Source organism: Mustela lutreola, chromosome 7 (assembly GCF_030435805.1).
Source record: "Mustela lutreola isolate mMusLut2 chromosome 7, mMusLut2.pri, whole genome shotgun sequence".
NCBI lineage: Eukaryota > Metazoa > Chordata > Mammalia > Carnivora > Mustelidae > Mustela > Mustela lutreola.
This window is the reverse complement of record NC_081296.1, coordinates 81,444,904-81,461,581: the sequence shown is the minus strand read 5'-3', so window position 1 is coordinate 81,461,581 and position 16,678 is coordinate 81,444,904. Positions and strand designations below refer to the sequence as shown.

The window sequence follows — 16,678 nt, the reverse complement described above, 5'->3', positions numbered from 1 at the left end:
AGGCCACCATGGCTCCTGCTGCATCCACAAAGCCCAAGACTTTCTAGACTCTTCAACACTCAGAAATTGCTGGCTTGGAGGCCACACATAGAAGATGTGATTTCTTGCTAAACAAGGATTTCCTTGTGTTGAGCTTGCCTCACAAGATGCTTCCAGCAGCCATACCTCTAAGGTTTTGCCATTAGTGTGGGCACTGCCTGAAAGCTGAGCCTAAGTTCCAGCCCTCAACTAATGCCCCACTGCACCAAATATACACAACACCACCCCCTTCTGTGACATGGGGTAAATACTCTGCGGTCATGTAACCCTCAAAGCCATGCCCCTTCACATATTGTGAGCAAACCCTGATGAAACACCATCTCTTAAAGGCCTTGGGCACTTTTACAAGGGAAGAGCAATGAGGTCCCCTAACTTCTGAGCTGGAGCTGAAAAAAAAAAATCTGGGTATTTAAGGCATACTAAATTCTTTAGTTAAAAAAGTTCTTTTTCGGGCACCTGGGTGGCTCAGTGGGTTAAGCCGCTGCCTTCGGCTCAGGTCATGATCTCAGGGTTCTGGGATCGAGTCCCGCATGGGGCTCTCTGCTCAGCAGGGAGCCTGCTTCCTCCTCTCTCTCTCTCCCTGCCTCTCTGCCTACTTGTGATCTCTCTCTGTCAAATAAATAAATAAAATCTTAAAAAAAAAAAAAAAAAAAAAAAAAGTTCTTTTTCCCTTGATTAAAAGTTTTCTTGATTAAAAAAGACAAAAAGGAAAATGCAGAAAACAAAATTTAAAATACTATTTTTTAAAGTTACCCAGCCACACTCATATTTAGCTTACATATAACCTTTACTTCAAGGAAATGGTTCTGTGGTTTAAAACAAGTTTGAGAACACTCGCCGCTGTCTCTTATCCTCCTTGGAAAGATGGGAGATAGACAAAGTCCCAGGAAGGCATAGAAACTGATTGAAGGTACCAGAGTCAGGACAGAGCCTGGACTGAGACCAGATCTCTTTAACGGCCAGGCCAGCAAGAATCCTTACATACGCCACTCTGTAATGAGCTTCTGCTCAGACACCTCCCTGCACGGAAAACCTCTAGGCTCCTGTGACAGTGTTTCTGTGACAAGTATTCAAAATATCTTCCTTGTTGAGCTGAAGTCTACTCATGGGCACAACTGGATTGGGGTAGGGAGCACCTTAAACATGCCAATTTCTTCAAATCTCCTTTGTCTGGGGAAATATCCCCCTACTCCCAGCTTTGAGGAAACAATTCTTCTCTTGCTTAACAATCTCTATCATGAAAATTAAGAAATGAAACAAAATAAAATAGTTCAGTAGTGACCTCAAGGAAATGGTTCTCTCCTCCCCCCAAGATCTGCTGCCACGATGCCTCCTTCCCCACAGACTCACTGGAAGAGTCAGGTCACAGTGTGACTGGAGAGAGAGATGCAAAGCCAGCTTCTGGTGGGGATAGACCTGAAGGAAGGCCACATCTTCTTCATTTGTTCTTAGGAACATGTTATGGGATGTCTCTGCCTTCCAGTACCACACTTCATGGACTTAGAGAACTGTCAGGGTTTGTTACCTATCTGTATCCCACATGACACTGCTTTGACCATGAAAGATGTGCAGCTCTAAGTTCCTTTTTTTCATAGGCTTATTGCTAGATGACGTTTCTCATCCCCAGCGAGTGAGCCTCGGGTAGGACAAGGAAAGCCACATCTAAACACACAAGAGTCAAACTGGTATTTGATAAAGACAAAAAGGTGAAAGTAGATGGAAAAGAAGAGACATTACTTTAGGGGAAACAGCAATAAGAGTAACAACAACAACAAAAAAAGAATAACAATGAGGGGAAGTGTTTGACTATTAAAAAAATAATAATAACAACAAGCTTCCCACCAGAAACAACAAAATTCAGAAGACAGTCAAATGACATTCTCATTTTTTTAAAAGATATGTTTATTTATTTTAGAGAGAAGAGAGTACACAAGAAAGGGGAGGAGCAGAGGGAGAGAGAGAATCTTCAAGCAGACTCCCTGATGAGCACAAAGCCCCATGCAGTGCTCAATCCCAGGACCCAGAGATCATAACCTGAGCCCTTAACTGACTGAGCCTGCCACGTGCCCCTTAAATTACATTTTTAAACAGTTGAAAGAAAAAAAGGAATAGGCAAACTATTTCTGGTTTTCAGCTTAGAATTCTCCATCCAGTGAAAATATCGTTTTAAAGGAAGGCAAAATGAAGACATTTTCAGAAAAACCAAGATAAGAGAATTGTAGCCATCAGAACTACCTTGTAAAAAATACTAAATGCAGTTCTTTAGGCTAAAGAGAAATGATCCCTGTTGAAAGCAGGAAGGGAAAAAGAGAAATAAATGTATAAAATGTGACTAAATATAAAAGATTTTATATGTAAATTTTGTTCAAAGATTACTGATTATTTAGGGCAAAAAATTCTTTAGGAATAATGGTATACAGGGGCGCCTGGGTGGCTCAGTGGTTTGGGCTACTGCCTTCGGCTCGGGTCATGATCTCAGGGTCCTGGGATCGAGCCCCGCATCGGGCTCCCTGCTCCGCAGGGAGCCTGCTTCCCTCTCTCTCTCTCTCTCTCTCTCTGCCTGCCTCTCTGCCTACTTGTGATCTCTGTCTGTCAAATAAAAAAAAAAAAAAAAAGGAATAATGGTATACAGTAAAATGTATGACAAAAATAATTCAAAAGGTCGGGGGGAAGTTATATGGAAAGACATCATGACAAGTTTCCTATGGGAAGTGGTATAACATTAATTCAAAGTACACTGTGATATGTGAAGAATCATACTACAGTCCTAGAGTAAATGCTAAGATAATATATACAGGTATAAATAAAAGCCAACAAAGAGACAAAACGAGTGCCTGGGGGGCTCAGTCACTAAGTGTCTGCCTTCAGCTCAGGTCATGATGCCAGGATCCCGGGATCAAATCCTGTGTCCAGCTCCCTGCTCAGCAGGAAGCCTGTTTCTCCTTCTCCCACTCCCCCTGCTTGTGTTCCCTGTCTCACTGTACCTCTGTCAAGTATATAAATGAAAATTTTTTTTTTAAAGACAAAATGGAAAACAACAAAATAGGGCAGGAAAAGAAGGACAAAGGAACAAAGAAGAAATCACACAAATACAAATCAAATCCCAATAAGACATTCTTCAATCAATTCTATCAGCAGCTCTATTAAATGTAAACAGATTAAACTCTAATTAAAGGGCAGAGATTATTAATCTAGATAAGAAATGCAAGACTGAATTTTGTGCTGTTTACAAGAGAGACATCTTAAATTTAAAGACATAGATAAGATGTAAGTAAAATTATAATGTAAAATAAGTATACCCTGCAACACCAATCCAAAAAAAAAAGACCTGCCCATGGAGAATTCTGTTTAAATTTAAAAACAGTCTTTTTGTGCCAATGTCTACCTCACCCTCCTCAACCTGCTCTGATGAATTGCACCAGACTGCCAACTCAGTGGAGGCTCCGTCTCCCTGCTTGAGCTCCAATACCAGCCAGTAGCCCAGCCCCTGATATGAACATCCACCTCACACCACTTGGGTGTCCGCTTCCTGAACTGGGCTGCCCTTCTCACCTCACATTTATTCTGCCATCCTAAATTGGGCTGCCCAGTGCAGGGCATCCAAGCCCATGTGGGATAAGGAGAGTGTCCACATAGGAGGCCTGCTGTAGGCACCTTCCTCACCTCACACAGGTTTGCGTCGCCACCCTCCAGTTCACTGTGACTCCCCACCCTGCCAGAGTCGATATTGGCTTCATTGCTTCTTAAGACAGTGCGGATCAAGATGTTCAGAAGGGACAATATTTTCACATGACTCCCATCTTTATCTATTGCAGGGAGACTATCAGAATAACTTGTTTAGGAAATGGTACAGGGATATGAGAAATATAGTTCCCCAGACAGTGGTGTGAGGATATTGTTCTAGCTCCCTGGCCTCCATTCCCACTTCACATGGTATCTGTAGCTCATTAATGAGAGTAACTTTTGAGAGACAGTTAAACCTCCTCCATTCTCAATATGTTTGGTCATAACAGAGCAAACCTCACCCTATCCACAGGCTATGACCTCAGTTTAAACCAGTCACTGGTTTCAAGTCCTCTGACCAACTCTACCTACAGCTAAAGCAGTATGGCAGATTGTCCTCTGCTGTGGTTGCCACTATATGTCTCCCATCCCACAGGCTCTTCCCACATGACTGAAACACTTCTCCCACTCAGAAGTGGGGTCAAGGCCCCTTCCTTTTTAACCTGGATGGAGGTTTTTGATTGCTCCAAGCAATGGAATATAATAGAATGCAATGCCATATGACTTCAAAGACTAGGTAATAAAAAGAACACAGCTTCTGTCTGGCTTGATTTGGGGGATACGCTCACTCTGGGGAAGCCAACCATCATGTTATGAGGAAGATTAAACAATCCCATGCAGGGACTGCATGAGAGGACCTCACAAAGAGGAAATGATGGGCCCAGAAGACGAGCATCAACCACTGCGCATGGGTGAGTGAGACTTCAGGTGATTCCAGTCTCCAGGCTTCAAGTCTTCCCTGACACCAAGAGGAGCAGAGGAGAGCTATCCACAACTTGCAGATTCGTGGGAAAGATAAATGGTCATGGTGGTGGTGGTGGTGGTGGTGGTATCATTGCTGTTGTTTTAAACCACTCAATTCTTCAGTAAGTGAAGCAAGCCCTCTTCAACATTACTCCCACACCATTCATTCAATCCATCCCTCCAACTGTGGCCCTCACCATCCTTATCAGATCGTTGGTGATTTTGACTCCTCCACCAGAAGCAAAGGATCTCACCTCCAATACCCCCGAGTCTCAAGAAAAGGCAACTCAATGAAGGATTATCCTGATAGTCTACAGAGAGCCCAGGAATAGAAAATGTTCTTGGGTGTATCATCAAGAGGCTCAGATTACTGCAACTCAGGGCGCTACTACTCACGGATGCGACATCTTTAACCACCCCACCCATAGTCTGTGGTTCCTATTCTCTGCTGGTGTGGTCAAAAGCTGCCAGCGCTGATGTGGTGACTGATAAATTGTTTCACTCGGGCCTGGACTTGATCAGACAGCGATAGGAGGCACTCAGACAGAGCCTTATGTGATAAAGACTACAACACCAGAGAGGAACACAGTGGTTAGAGGACTAGGAGGAAGTACTGCAGCTCCAACCTGGGCAGCCTTCCTGGGAAAATGCAGCTGCTTCTACTCCTTGTGGCCTTTCTTCTGGCTCCCAAGGTTGAGGCAGGTGAGTGACTGTCTGCCCCCCGCCCCCCTCAACAGAGGCCCAGCCTCATCCAACTGTGGCACAGCCCTGCTCAGATGCTCCACTCAGGCACATCCTGGTCCTGCTGATTTTTGATCCCACATCAGATCTGCCAACCTCCCTCCAAGATGGGCAAATCTGAAGCAGGATAAACACTCAGCATGAATGACAGGTCAGAACTCTATTCCCCGGAGGGCGGGGGCAGGGAGACTGTAGGTCCTACCCTTGTCATCTGGAAATTGGGTTCGTATACAAAGGCATCTAGAAGAGTTGGAAGGTAGGAATGAGAAATAATTAATCCCCCAGGAACAGGTATTTTGGAGAAAGGGGCTGGCTTCTGTAATCAAAGCTAGTCCCACTAACTTTGCTTTTTGTTTTGTTTTGTTTTTTGAGAGAGAGAGAGCATGTTGATGGGAGCGAGGGGTAGAGGAGAGAGAAACTTAATCAGACTCCACACTGAGCGCAGGGCCCCATTTGGGCCTTGATGTCACCACCCTGAGATCATGACCTGAGCTGAAACCAAGGGTCCAAACCAAGAGTCCTTTGCTTAAGTAGGCCCACTAACTTTCTAACTCAATGTCTTAAAATCTATCTTCAATCTCCACCCACTTCTCCAAGTTTTGTCATTCTTATGCTGCCCAAGGAAGGAGCCAAGGACCCAGCTGGTCTCAGAGATGGTGGCATCCTGGTCCCCTTAATACTTAGGTTTGGTAATTTTTCAGCCACAGTGGGTACAATGGCTTTGGCAGGCCCCATATTTACTGGTACTTGGAACCACAACCGGCACTCCCCCAAAGGCTGATTAGGAGTCATTCTTTCATGCAGCTAAGACACTTCCTGGCCAACTAATACGTGTCAGGCTCTCATGAAGATCAAACACAACTCAAAACATAAACATGAGCATTTTCAGTTCATGTTCCAAACATTACAAATAAGGAGCAGCTCAGGATAGTGGACCCAGATATCAGAGAAAGGATTTTCTGGGATATATGGGGACTTCACTGTTTCTTCCAAATGCAAATTCCATCTGCCACCATATGTGTCCACTGCAGGAATTAAGAAACAAGAACTGCTCTTCTCTTTGTTAGAGGGAGAATCTGAGTCTTGTGGGTCATTTGGTAAGCCAGGAATGCTGCCTGAGGAACCCTTCTCAGTTGCTGTTGCCTACTACAGACCCTACTCTCTGCAACCCCAACTCCTTCCCACCTGTTTTAGTTCATACCCATCTCTCCTTCTCCAGCCTTTGGCTCCATGAGCACAGCAGGCAGGGTAAACGATTTCTTTCAGGGAAAATAATCGGAGCCATGAAGCCAAACCTCATTCTCGTCCCTTCATGGCATTTCTCCAGATCCAGAATCCAAATAAGACCTGTGGGGGGTTCCTGGGACATGAGGACTTTATGCTAACAGCAGCTCACTGCAAGGGGAGGTAAGAAGCAGTGCCTGGAAGCCCACCCTTTAGTTAACTCCATATAAGGATCCCTCTTCCAAGAACTGCCACCCAGCCTAGGCTGTCAAGAAGCAGGGGGTTCACAAATGCTCAGCCCTGGGGCCCCATCACCTAGAATTCCTCTCCATCCCCGTCTTGCCCTGCCCTGAGCTGTCCCATTTCATCCATGGCCTTTGGGCTATACTTCCTGTGATCCACCCCACCTCCTACTCACTCTCTTTACAGCTCCATCAGGGTCATCCTGGGGTCCCACAACATCAAGGAGCAGGAGAGAACCCAGCAGGTCATTCCAGTGAGAAAAGCCATCCACCACTCAGACTATAATCCTAAATATGTCTTCAACGACATCATGTTACTGCAGGTAGGGCCCTTGATCCACTGTTTCTTGCACTCTTTATTCCTGGGGATTTTGCATCCCCTGTGATGTCATTCCTGTCCCTCATTCCCAGTATGACATTTTCACTTGTCCTGGGGCTATGAGGAGGGCTGCCCCATGACTGTCCCTGGAGTCTTTGTGAGCCATTGGTAGATTAGAATTCCTTTCCTCTGCATTCAGCTGGAAAAGGCCCACCTGACTGCCCATGTTAGCCCCCTCCCAGGCTGCCCAAAAGGAGTGCACAGGTGTGGCCAGGGATGGTGTGCAGTGTGGCTGGCTGGGGACGCCTCAGCATGAACAGCACCTCAGGGCCTGGAAACTGCATGAGGTAGAGCTTGAAGTCCAGAGGAACAAGCAATGCATCTCATGCTATAAAAACTCTACAACGGCACAACCCAAGTGTGTGTGGGGAACCCAAAAAAGAAGAAGTCTTCTTTTAAGGTGAGATCCCCAGCACTATCCATGCCCAGCCCTGGGACAGCCAAGTTTTGAGGAGAAGGCACAGTGATAACTAGCTTTATTTCTATGTCCTCAGCATTTCTATCCAATCCAGTCTCTGGTCCTATCTCTCTGGGGGGTAGGGGGTGGTGAGAGATAGTCCCACAGCTACTTATGGGCAGAGGCTTTCTGAGGGAGAAAAGGGAGGGGAGTATCAGGGCCAGGCTGGAGCCCAAGGACCAAGGGAGGCCACAAGGCCTCCCCTGGCCCTGATCTCACCCACAGTCCCCTAACAGAAACCACCTACCTCCAGGGGTGGCAAGGAGGACAGGACCGAGAGAAAGTCCAACTCAGTCCTCTCTCCCTCTCCCTACAGGGAGACTCCGGGGGCCGCCTCGTGTATAACGTGGCCAGGGCATTGTCTCCTTTAGAAAAACAGATGGGGAACCTCCACGTGTCCACACCAGGATCTCAAGCTTTTTGCACGGGATAGAAAGAACAGTGAGATGCTTCAACCTGCAGGGATCAGACTGAGATACACCCAGGATCAATCTGTCTATCTTCTCTGGGGCAGAGGCCAGAATTGCACTGGGAAAGGGGGTAGAGAGGAGGTTGCCAAGGCTTCATAAACTTCCATGTCCCCACTCAAATTAAATCCTCTTCTTTTACTCACCATAACATTTGTTAGTTACCTACTGCGTGTCCAGCCACCATCTGTTCACATTTCTCTAGAACAAAAAGTCATGTTGCTTTGGTATGCAGCTCCTTCCAAATACACCTCCCAGGACCATTTTCCCCTGCCAGGCTGAATGTAAGCTCCATCAGGAAAAAGGAGACACTGCCCCAAGAAAAATGACCCTCTCCTAGAGGATGCTCCTATCTCATCCATATTGCCTTCCTACCTTATCCCACACCTACACCCCCACCCCATCCTACCCCAATATGGCAACATAAAGGAATCTACATCTGGAAGGACCACCTAAGAAGCTCTGGGATAGGGGGCCACTTCATCCTAATAGAAATGGGTGGGAAGATTCTGGAAAGCTGTAATTCACCCCATGCAGCACTCCCTCCCCCAGAGTGGCCACTTGGGAGCTTGGAAGAGTTTCTCGGGAGGGCCTTTCAGTACTCCCAGGCCTAGCCCAAGTGCCAGTCACAGCCTTGCCGTGGTCCCAGAGTCCAGCACAGCATCTGGTGTCCTTACGCCCATCTTCCCACAGTCCTAAACAACATTGAAAGTACTCTTCCATCTTGGTCTGATCCAGCCTCTTCCCACCCCATGCTCTTTCTCTCTCTGTGTGTGTGTGTGTGTGTGTGTGTGTGTGTGTGAATGTGTGTGTTCATTACAATAAAAAGTTGTGTTTAAAAGGTATCTTATGGTTTCAAAGGTCTCCTATAGCCTATAGTTAATTGAGTAAATTTTTTCTTCCATTTTTCAACCTCTAAGTCTCTTCCAAAAGAATGTATTCAGAAAAAATAATCTCATTTTTAAAACATCCACCTCAGAAAAGGCAGGCTGAAAAGGAAAAGTGGTTGGCTAAATGCCTGCCATTGATGAGTGTGTTTTGACTGTGGGAAAATGTACACTTACCACAGATTCTTAGTCTGCTCCAAACGACCATTGGTACCTCAAGCTCTCTGGTATACCCAGACCTAGCTAGCTCAGTAATTATTCCTGATTTCCTCAGAAATGGAAAAAGGGCCAAGAGATGAGAAATGGAAATATGCTTGAGTCAGTCACTGAGGGGCTTCTGAGGTACCAGCCCTCCTGCTGGCAGGAGCCACAGCCTTCACTTTCTTGTTCTTTCTTCTTGCTGTCACCTTATGACTCAGCTGTGGCAGTGCAAGTGTGATAGCTGCACCATTCTCACCTAACCCAAGCCAGAGAACTTCAACAAACCACCTTAAATGGTGACACCCAGCCGTAGAGACACAGAAGTTGAAGAGGCTTAAATCAGTGAGCCACCCTTCTAACACTCCCCTAAGGGCTCTGTATCTGGAAGGAAGAAAGATCAGCAGCTCTGAGGTGGGCAGACCTTCAGGGAAGATGCAGCCTCTCCTGCTTTTGTTGGCCCTTCTTCTGCCCCTTGGGACTGGGACAGGTGAGTGACCATACCCATTCCAGAAACCTGAACCCATCCCACAAAACCCCCTGTACTCTTGACCCTTCTGCCCAGCACAGTCAGGGATTGTCCTCAATTTGAGTCTAGAACCTTTCTGAACCCCAGCTCCTACCCCGAACTCAGACCTACAGGTCCGATGCTAGACCGACGCTCAACAAAGATGGCCGGCAGAAAGGGTGCTCACTAAAAGGGTTAGTAGGGGTTAGCCTCCTTCTTAACACTTGGAAAGTGAGTTGTTTAGAGAAAGGCATTTGGCAGAAGATATGAAGCTACAAAAGACAGGCAATTAAAAGCCCTGAATCTATGCCAGGAAAGGTAAGCTCACACAAACCGGCTACAGTAGTGGGAGGTATCACTGGACCCAGCTTAAAGAACCAGTTAAATTTCCCAGTGCTCTCCACCCTCTCACTCCTGCCTGGGAGAGGGGCCCGGGTACAGTCGATCTCAGCAGCAGCTAGATGACTATACCCAAAGCTCTACCCCAGGCCTGTGGAGCCCACTGTCAGCACCACCTCCCCCTGCCTGTGCAGGGCCCTCGGCTGCTTCACTGTCTTTGGCTGTGCCCTCCCTGACTCCTGTGGCCTCGCATTCCAACAGCACTAACTCCACCCAACCTCAGCCAAAAGGTCACTGATAGCCATTCCCTTGTGCAACCTAAAAATGTCTACTGAGACCATGTGCTAGCCCCTAAGACATAAGGATTTTAGAAAATACAACTCCACAAACTCATAGGTAGTTTATTAGAAAATGACACCCTGGGATGTTAGCAGAGGCTCAGAAAGACCCAGGAGATTCACTGAGAAGCAAGGTATCAGGAGAGTCCTGTCCATGATCTTTTGGGACTCCATCATTTTGAAGATAGATCTTTTTTTTTTTTTTAAGATTTTATTTATTTATTTGACAGAGAGACAGAAAGAAAGCATGAGAGGGGAGAAGGTCAGAGGGAGAAAAAGGCTCCCTGCTGAGCAGGGAGCCCGAGGCAGGACTCCATCCTGGCACTCCAGGATAATGACCTGAGCCAAAGGCAGTCGCTTAACCAACTGAGCCACCCAGGTGCACCTTGAAGATAGATCTTATCTCCTCCATACATGTGTCTGAAGTGGAATGTGGAGAACAAGTAATGATCCCTTCTCAGGGGTGTTCTGAGGCTCGAGGTTCAAGAAAGAACATCCTGTTACATGAACCTGGGAGGACTGCCGATGCTGGGGTCCACAAGGGTGCTGTAGACCCCACCCTTGATCACTACCTTCCTAAACCTTCCCTCCTGACCACAGCCACCCCCAGACACCGCATCTTCCAGCCTTTTCTTTCAGAGGAGATCATCGGGGGCCATGAGGTTAAGCCCCACTCCCGGCCCTACATGGCATTTCTTCAGTTTCTGGATAACGGCAAGAAGAGGAGGTGTGGCAGTGTCCTCGTGCACAAGTACTTTGTTCTAACGGCTGCTCACTGCCGGGGAAGGTGAGGGGCAGCAGCCAGCCTACACATCTGAGATCCCAACAGGGACTCCTTGTCCTATCCCCAGTGGTTGCAGCCCAGGGAAGCACCCGGGGCTCCTGGTAACTCAAGCCCATGAGAGCTCATCAGAGGAGCCAGCTGAAAGCATGGCTGGGGTGATGAAAGCCTGAGAAGTAGGACAGGTAAGCTTTGGGGTCAGAGGGTCCAATGCGAGAGTAAGTGGCACAGCTGAGAAGAGAGGGACCACACCAGGAAAAAAAAAAAAGCAGCCGTGGAGGATGGAAATATCCACTAGAGCCAAAATGCAAACACAGTGTAATTTCATGATATTGCCTGAAGGCTAAAGAAACCTCGAAGAAGCCCTACCTTCAGTGTCGTTGAAAAAACGTGGATCCAGGACCCATTTGTCACCTCGATTTCCCCCTTGGCTTCAGCCCTGCCTTGCCCTGGCTGCCACCTGCCCTTCACAGCCCCTGGTCTGTATCCTATGACTCCATACCCCCACACCCCACTCTGCTGTCTGTGCAGCTCCATGAGGGTCATTCTGGGGGCCCACAACATCGAGAAAAAGGAGAGGACCCAGCAGGTCATCCCCGTGAAAAGAGCCATCCCCCACCCAGACTATAAGAACTTCTCCAATGACATCATGTTGCTGAAAGTAAGGAAACCTCCCTGCTGCCCTTGCTCTCCTGGGTCCACTGGTTCCTCCTCTCCCTGGGACCTGTCCCCTCCCTCCTTCTATCCTGGCCACCTGACCAGTCCCTGTGGCTCACAGCAGAGAGAAGACAGTGCAGCCTCATCAGGGCATCCAGACCCCAAGGCCATTTTCTAAGCTGGACTGTCTCGCCTCTTCCCATCAGCTGGAGAGAAAGGCCAAGCAGACTGCAGCCGTGAAGCCCCTCCGCCTGCCCGAGAGCAAGAACCTGGTGAGGCCTGGACAGGTGTGCAGTGTGGCCGGCTGGGGGCGGGTCTCGATGACCACCCTAGCAACCACTCTGCAGGAGGTGTCACTGGAAGTGCAGAAGGATGCGACATGTGCATCCCTCTTCCCTCGCTATTACAGCGGGGCCACCCAGATTTGTGTAGGAGACCCGGAGGAGATGAAGACCGCCTTCAAGGTCAGGCTTCCAGCAGCTACCCAGACAGGCCCCAGGAGAGAGAAATTTAGGGCAGACTGGGGTGTGGGAGTGGCCCTATCTTCCTGACTCAGCCTGAGAGCCCGGGCAGCAGGGTCCACAAATCCAGTCTTCGGTGTCCCCCCCTAAGTGGGTCAGGATGGAGGGGAGGAAGGACTTATCATCCAGTAGTAGAATTCCCCCCCCCACACACACACACATTCAAGGTTCCCTTAGGACTAGAGAGAAAAGTTTGACCCTGGAAAGAACAGTCAATACCAGGCTAGAGCCCAAGGACTGAGAGAGGGGACAAGGCCTGCCCTGGGCCCAATATCCCATGCAGCCCCTAACACAGACCCCCCATCCCCAGGGCAGTGAAGAGGGCAGGACCACTGGGAAGCCAGCTCAGTCCTTCCTCTCTCTGCCCACAGGGGGACTCCGGGGACCCCCTCGTGTGTAACAACATGGTCCAGGGGATTTTCTCCTATGGAAAACAGAACGGGACCCCTCCAGGGATCTTCATGAAGGTCTCCCACTTCCTGCCCTGGATAAAGAGAACAATGAAGCGCCTCTAACAGCAAGCATGAGATTGACTCCCCTCTGTGCTCGGCCATCTTTTCTGGGTCAGAGGCAAGAATCCCTTGGGACTGAGGGAGAGGGGGAGGAGGGATGGCAGGCCCATAATAAATGGATCTCTAAAGCGAATACGACTGAGGTCTTACTTATTCACTGAACCACTTCGGGTATGAAGCAACACTGCCCAGGCTGTCTTCTGTTGCCAACTCCAGGCTTTGCTGCCTCCTTTCTCCCCCCACCCCCACCCTCCCTAACCCCTATGCTGCCTAGTTTCTCATCAATTTCCCAGTAAGACCTCTTTGGTGCTATGGTCTCTGCAAAGGTTCAGCCTAAACTCTTATTATAGAAAAGTTTCTCTCCCCGAAAAGTATCCTCTCTGGGCCTTAGAAATTTCTTAAATTCTCTAAGCCAACCACCATCACCAACCCAACAATTTGGTCAGTAGAAAGAGAGTAACTCCAAGCAGCCAGGGGACCATGCCATGGGCACCCCATTTCCTGTTTCAAGGGGCTCTCTCTCTCTCTGCGGGGGAGGGGAGTGGGGGACAGGAAAGCAGGTTTCTCCTATAGCAAGGACTGTGTGCAGCTCCCCCAGCCTCACCCAGGTTCCCTTCCATGCCTTGCCCAGCACTGAATTTAGTCAACCTTCCTCCCTGGTTGCCCATCCCACACAGCCTCTGTTTTCCATCCTGACACCTGAGTTGCCAGCCCACCGATGCCCATCAGAGGGACCCACCTTCCAAAGGGTAGGACTGGCTGAGTCCCTCCCTCCAAACCAGCATCCCATCCCCCAGGGGCTTAGCCTCTCTGGCCAGTGGAGTCACTCTACAACCTCAGCCTCTTTCAGCCTAGCCTGATCTCAGAACTCCAGCTCCCTCTGCTGGCAACCTGGGTTATGGCAGCTTTGTGAGCCAGAGCACTCCAGGCTGCAGACCATCAGTAGATCAAAAGTTGATCTCTCTGTTTGTGCCAGGCACTTGACGGGCTCTGTGCCTGCCATGGGGAAACATAGTGAGAAATGTCTCCTAAATTCCCCTTCCACCTCCTTCCACCAAGCAGTTCAGGTTTGGCACAAATGGATCTGTATTTAGAATTCGTGAGATGTACTATATGTTGGCTAACTGAGCATAATAGAAGGGAAGGGAAGGGGAGGGGAGAAAAAGGAAGGGAAGAAGAGGGAATGGAAGGGAAGAGAAGGAAGGGAAAGCAAGGAAAAGAAGGGAACAGAAGGATCCATGAGAAAGCCTGTCTTGAAAATAACTGAAATCCCTGAATTTTATCTGTAATGCACATTACACTTCCACATGCATGACTTTGGTTCCAGAAGGGCAATCTTAAATGGGAAGAAGTTTCTAATCTATGCATGGTAGAGGCCACATCCTGAGGTGAGGAAGGGAGGAACAGCCTTATTTTTATTTCCCATGTAGAAGAGATGAAGTGCAGTCCACAAACCCTTGAAATGCCACATTTCAGGTGCAACATAGTTAACTATTACCAGATAAACTTATTTGAGGGTCCTGTATCCTTTTTTTTTTTTTTAATAGTTATGAGTGGGGCAGTGGTGGGGCTGGGAGGACGGGGAAAGAGAGAGACGGAGAGAATCTCAAGCAGACTCCCTGTGGAGCTCAGAGCCTGACCCTGGGATCATGACCTGAGCCAAAATCAAAAGTCAGATGCTTAAATGACTGAGGCACCCAGGCACCTGGAGTCCTATATCCTTCAAACGACACCAGTAGTGAGTCGGACATGACAGAACACAGTAAATTCACAATAGCTGGACAACCGGTCAAACACTGACTCAAGTGGGACCACCATCAAAAAGGGAAAGAATTTCACTGAAAAGGATAACAAATAAATCACATGGATGTGAAAAAGCAAAATCCTGTCCCTTGAAAAATAAGGTGAAAAGCACATAAAAGCCAATTTTTCTCACATGATTGTGTGTCCATCCATCTGCCAAGTCTTCCCTGGAGCTCAGAGCACCAACAGCAGCCCAGGGTAGATTAAGACTGAATGCACGTGTGGAGGTGAGCAAACGAAGAGTTGGGGGAGCATGAGCCAAGGGACAACTTTGGGCCCAGCAGTAAAAACAGCACCCTTAGGAGAACCCAGCACACCAAAGAATTGTAGAGACCTCCAAAAGGCACCTTGAAGAGCTCCATGGAGCTCCAGGGTATGTGCCTGAGCCAGTGACAGAGTGGCCAAGGACATCCACACCAGAGGCAGAGGTGTGTAGCCTTGAAGGACAGAGCCTGATGAGTCAGTGTTTGCCTCACACCTGATACATGCACTTGATGGAGTATAATACACACTAGGAAGAAAAACTACCACCTTACAATGACCGTAGGAGCGTCATGAAGACTGGGCTGCTGTGGATATTTCCTCAAAATGATTTCCAAGTCAGTTCACACCTGTTTCTGTCTCTTGATTTTGTGAGTTTTATTTCCAGAACTTCATTCTATATAAGGTTTAAGTGTGTGTGTGTGTGTGTGTGTGTGTGTGCAGGGAAGTTATTCAAAAGGTGTTCATTCATCACACCATTCTTTAACAATAAACCTCCGACTGGAATCGGTTTGAATGGCCAAAATAGGAAAATTGTGAGGGATGCCTGGGTGGTTCAGTGGTTAAGCATCTGCCTTCAGCTCAGGTCGTGATCCCAGGGTCCTGGAATCAAGTCCCACGGCAGGCTCAAGTCCCACTGCTGAGCAGGGAGCCTGCTTCTCTCTGCCTGTTGCTCCCCCTGCTCACACTCACTCTGCCTCTCCCTCTCCTCTCTGACAAATAAATAAATAAAATCTTTAAAAAAACGAGGGAGGGGCAGCTGGGTGGTTCAGTGGGTTAAGCCTCTTCCTTCAACTCAGTTCATGGTCTCAGGGTTCTGGGATCGAGCCCACAACGGGCTCTCTGCTTGGCAGGGAGCCTGCTTTCCCCCCGCCTCTGCCTGCTTCTCTGCCTACTTGTGATTTCTCTCTCTCTCTGTGTCAAATAAATAAATCTTTAAAAAAATTTAAAAATATAAAAAGAAAAAAATTTAAATAAAATAAAAAACGAGGGAAATGGTAAAGTGTGGCACATTTACATGAATATGCTATGCAACTGTTGACATTTACATTATCCACTGCTCTAGAAAACTAGGCTAAGGAGATGAAAGAAAGCAAACTAAGCTTAGAACATTAATAGGAAAGTTATAAAAAAAATAATATTTGGAAAAAAGTAAAAGCTCACTCGTGCAAATCAAAAGAATAATTTTTTGCTTCTATGAGAAAAATTCACAACAACTGAGATTCTGTATGGACATGGAGAAGATGGCATTTTCACACCTTATACACAAAGTTTCTTGAAAAAAACAAAAAGAAGAACAAACGAGTCGTTGACCTACCTATCAACTGCATGGAGAAAACTGGGCAAGGTCAATCCTTATAGATTTATTACAAGTCAAATCTTAGAAACAACACCAGTGTACAGGACTAATGTGGGTATTTGTCATTTTTTAAATTATTTTTATGTGGGTATTTGTCATTTTTTAAATTATTTTTATTAACATATAATGTAATACTTGCCCCAGGGGTATAGGTCTATGAATCATCAGGCTTACACATTTCACAGCACTCACCATAGCCCATACCCTCCCAGGGATTCGTTTTTTAAAAATTATTTACTATTGTACACTATGGAAACTTGAAAGTTATGAAATAGAATTATATTTTGCCCCATGGAAGAATGTTCCCAGGTATACCTAAATCAGAAGCACATGAGAGCAGTATATGCTATTCTCAAAAAAAAAAAAAAAAATCAAATTTTTGCTTATACATATATTTTCCTTTTAGGCTTTAATTGTTCTTCCTATATATCCATTTT

The 16,678-nt window shown here is 47.2% G+C and overlaps 1 protein-coding gene and 1 pseudogene across 3 annotated transcripts; both read left to right on the top strand.

The window, feature by feature from the left end:
* The first annotated feature begins 5,130 nt into the window (after positions 1–5,130).
* LOC131836420 (granzyme H-like) lies at positions 5,131–12,950 on the top strand. 3 transcript variants are annotated; one of them, XM_059181810.1, is made up of 6 exons: positions 5,131–5,268; positions 9,383–9,651; positions 10,986–11,133; positions 11,659–11,788; positions 11,991–12,056; positions 12,677–12,950. In XM_059181810.1, exons 2-6 carry the CDS (start codon positions 9,597–9,599, stop codon positions 12,818–12,820), a joined length of 543 nt encoding a protein of 180 aa, XP_059037793.1. In that variant the 5' UTR covers positions 5,131–5,268; positions 9,383–9,596; the 3' UTR covers positions 12,821–12,950. The 3 variants fall into 3 exon arrangements, with proteins under 3 accessions (XP_059037793.1, XP_059037792.1, XP_059037791.1); XM_059181809.1 differs by having other exon boundaries at positions 11,991–12,071; XM_059181808.1 differs by having other exon boundaries at positions 5,144–5,268; positions 11,991–12,248.
* LOC131837208 (granzyme B-like) lies at positions 5,214–8,042 on the top strand (annotated as a pseudogene).
* Positions 12,951–16,678: the final 3,728 nt, after the last annotated feature.